This window comes from Prosopis cineraria, unplaced genomic scaffold (genome assembly GCF_029017545.1).
Source record: "Prosopis cineraria cultivar Desert tree isolate PC_DT_omini unplaced genomic scaffold, ASM2901754v1 PC249, whole genome shotgun sequence".
In the NCBI taxonomy this organism is placed as follows: domain Eukaryota; kingdom Viridiplantae; phylum Streptophyta; class Magnoliopsida; order Fabales; family Fabaceae; genus Prosopis; species Prosopis cineraria.
The window spans coordinates 1-3,337 of record NW_026555576.1 but is presented as its reverse complement, the minus strand read 5'-3'; the positions used below and the strand labels follow the sequence as shown (position 1 = coordinate 3,337).

The 3,337-nt window shown below is 39.0% G+C and overlaps 2 protein-coding genes across 2 annotated transcripts; both read left to right on the top strand.

The window, feature by feature from the left end:
* The first annotated feature begins 718 nt into the window (after positions 1 to 718).
* Positions 719 to 1,688, top strand: LOC129296061 (chromatin-remodeling ATPase INO80-like). The gene is made up of 3 exons (XM_054934660.1): positions 719 to 984; positions 1,268 to 1,355; positions 1,549 to 1,688. The coding sequence occupies exons 1-3, from the start codon at positions 925 to 927 to the stop codon at positions 1,671 to 1,673; spliced, it is 273 nt and encodes a 90-aa protein (XP_054790635.1). The 5' UTR covers positions 719 to 924; the 3' UTR covers positions 1,674 to 1,688.
* A 73-nt stretch (positions 1,689 to 1,761) lies between these two features.
* LOC129296064 (chromatin-remodeling ATPase INO80-like) lies at positions 1,762 to 2,616 on the top strand. The gene is made up of 3 exons (XM_054934662.1): positions 1,762 to 1,940; positions 2,058 to 2,490; positions 2,581 to 2,616. The coding sequence occupies exons 2-3, from the start codon at positions 2,140 to 2,142 to the stop codon at positions 2,614 to 2,616; spliced, it is 387 nt and encodes a 128-aa protein (XP_054790637.1). The 5' UTR covers positions 1,762 to 1,940; positions 2,058 to 2,139.
* The last annotated feature ends 721 nt before the right edge of the window (positions 2,617 to 3,337 follow it).

Genomic DNA, 3,337 nt, shown 5'->3' with positions numbered 1-3,337 from the left:
ATTTAATAGAACTAGACTGGATCAATATTCCAAATGTCTAGTCTCCTGTCCACTTCCATCCAAAAAATAATCTAATTTTTTTAGTCTTTTCAATCTTAAAGCATTAGTTTTTAACAGGATCAGACTTCTTCAGGTCAAATGGGGTCAAATATGATTGGATAACTTCTTTATAGCCTTAGGATGGTGGAAGATTGTTGATTTTTTTTTTTTTTTTTGAAACAAAAGATTCTAGAAATTAAGATGTGAAGTTTCATTATGTTCTCACAGCACCGAGTATGCTCTGCACGTGTTTATCGTTTTCCCCCAACGGTAAGCTTGCTCTGAGTTAATGAAAATCTAGTTGATTATCATTATTAATAACTCATTAAGTAATTAGTTAGTTAATAGTTAATACTGGGCCCTTTTGTTGGTTGGGCTTCCAATACGCAGCCCGCTGATAGTTTATTTTTCTTTTTGAAAAAAAAACCCTATTTTTTGAGGTTACGCGGAAAAAAAAAAAAAAAAGAGGCGCCCCCATCTCTTGTGAGTTTTGAGGATCTTCTCTCCACGTGTCTCTCTCCGTCTGCTACCGCTCAATACCGTTTGTGCTGAACTGGATGCACAAATTCCTGCTCCTGAGAAGTGGAACTTGAAATATACCTTTCGTAGCGCACGTTAAGAAATGTCACCAATCCGGTGTACGTTAGCACACTTTGATGCTACGGGCACCCCTGCGTCTTCGACCCTTCTCTTCCTCCTTGCTGCCCACCTTATCCTACGCACCACTCCATTCCCTTGTCTTCCACCATACTCCTTTTAGGGCTATTGAGGAACTTCTCTTTCTCCTTCTGCCCTCCTTCTGCCGATCTCTTCCTTCATGACTTTCCAGAGAATTAGGGTTTCTTCGCCCACGGTTACCCTCGCATTGTAGTTGCGTCACACCCCATGGATCACAGAAGGCAATCCAAGGACTCGCTCTCTTACTCCAGTCTTTTCAATCTCGAGGTTTGTGGCTCTGGCCTTCCTTATTCTCTCTAAGCCTTGATATATTATGCTTCTCTTTGCTGAACTGCCTTGTTAAAAGCAGAGGTTCTATATCCCTGCATCATGTCTCCGAACTTTTTTTTTTATCTTTTTATTTTATTTTATCGCTTTTGGTGGGTTACAAGAGTTTTGTATAGTTGATTCTAATTGTTGTTTGCTTCTTATATTTCCTAAAGCTTATTTTCCCGCTAAATATTATTACGGCTCTTTATTTTTTGTTTTGTTGTTGCATTTTGTTTTGTAGTCTTTGATGAATTTTCAACTTCCACAACAAGATGATGATTTTGATTATTATGGGAATAGTAGTCAGGATGAGAGCAGAGATAGCCAAGGTAGGCATTACTTTTTTCTTTGTGTTGGTCTTCAAAGATTCTTTACCTACTTGGGTTTTGTGCACGTAAATGATAGTTCTATTCTACAAGTTTTCTCCCTGTATAATCAGTTGATGAATTTTGGAGAGCCAGAGCCGTGTCTCATGTAAATTTGTACCCTGTATTTTTTTTTTTTGAATACTTCCATACATAGGTGGGGCAATCGCAAATTACAGCAATGGGAGTACGCGTGGAAGGGAGGTAAATTTGTTAAAGAAGAGGAAGTGGTCTCAAAATAGTGACGGCGAAGACAAGGGTATTTTTGTGGAACACACATGACTGAGGAGCGATACCGATCAATGCTTGGGGAACATATTCAAAAATACAAGAGGAGGTATAAAGATACCTCATCTAGTCCTGCCCAAAATCGGGTTAGCGCTCCACTTCTTAAGAGTAACATAGGCTTGAAGCTCGTAAGTTAGTGAATGAGAACCGAGGAGGAATACATGCTCTGGAGGCTTCATCAGAGTGGTTGAATGATATTAATCCTCAGAAACCTGTAAACTACCGTGATGCAGAATTCAGACATCAATATGGATCTGATAGGTCTACCTTTTCTTCCCTGTTGCCTGGATAGTATTAGAGCATTTGGAATTTTGGATTATGCAATGTTATTTATGACTTTATGTTGTACGCATCATCATCATTTTGTTTCACTTGCAGAACTATCTATGAACCAGCTTCTTTAGATATTGGAGATGGCACTATTTACAAAATTCCTCCTACTTATGATCAGTTAGCAGCAATGCTGAACCTTCCAAGTTTCTCGGATATTCGAGTCGAGGAATTTTACCTAAAGGGTACCTTGGATTTGGGATCCTTGGCTGCAATGATGGCTTCTGATAAAAGGGTTGGGACTAGAAACCGAGCGGGCATGGGGGAAAACTTACCTCAATTTGAATCACTTCAGGCACGATTGAAGGCCATGTCAGCTTCTAACTCACCTCATCAATTTAGTCTGAAAGTAACTGATATTGCTTTGAATTCTTCCATCCCAGAGGGAGCTGCTGGAAATATTAAGCGATCTATTTTGTCTGAGGGTGGTGTATTGCAGGTTTATTATGTGAAGGTTTTGGAGAAAGGCGACACATATGAGGTATGCATGGGTATTATAATATTATTGGAGACCTTTCTCTTCAATCCTTTTCTCCCTCTTTCATTGATCCCTATTTCTCCACTACTGCAGATCATTGAAAGAAGCCTACCTAAGAAACAAAAATAAAGAAAGACCCTTCTTTGATTGAGAAGGAGGAAATGGAAAGAATTGGAAAGGTCTGGAAATATTGTAAGAAGAGACATACCAAAGCATCATAGGTTTTTTACTGCTTTCCATCGAAAGCAACTCGTTGATGCCAAGAGGTTCTCAGAGAACTGTCAAAGAGAGGCATGCTCTATTTCCTACCATTTGCACATCTTTCATCTGTTTTAAGGCGGATTGGTTTCTGATATGTATCACCAATCTAGTTTTAACTCTAAATCCTGTGATCTGATATTTTACTTGTATGGACATCCCTCTTTTTCAGGTCAGAATGAAAGTGAGTAGATCACTTAAATTCATGAGGAGTGCACCCATTCGCACCCGAAGACTAGCTAGAGATGTTTTGCTGTTCTGGAAACGAGTGGATAAGGAGATGGTACTAATTCATTTCCTTTCTGAATAGATTATAATGGTGCTTGTTATCAAAAACTGAAAAAACATTGGTTCAAGAAGCTTTTTTATGTGTGATAATGGTGCATGTTCAGTGGAAAGTAATCTTGCCTGCAAATTCTTAGGGTTTCCCCTCCTGGTGAACAATAAATATTGTTATTTAATTGGAAATGCTGTGCCCCCTTCACTGTGTGTGAATTTAATGTGGTGTCTGAGCCATTCGGTGAGGTGGATGTTGAGACTTAGATAAGAAGAATTGGACTTTGTTTATTTGTTATTGCACTGTGTTATGTCC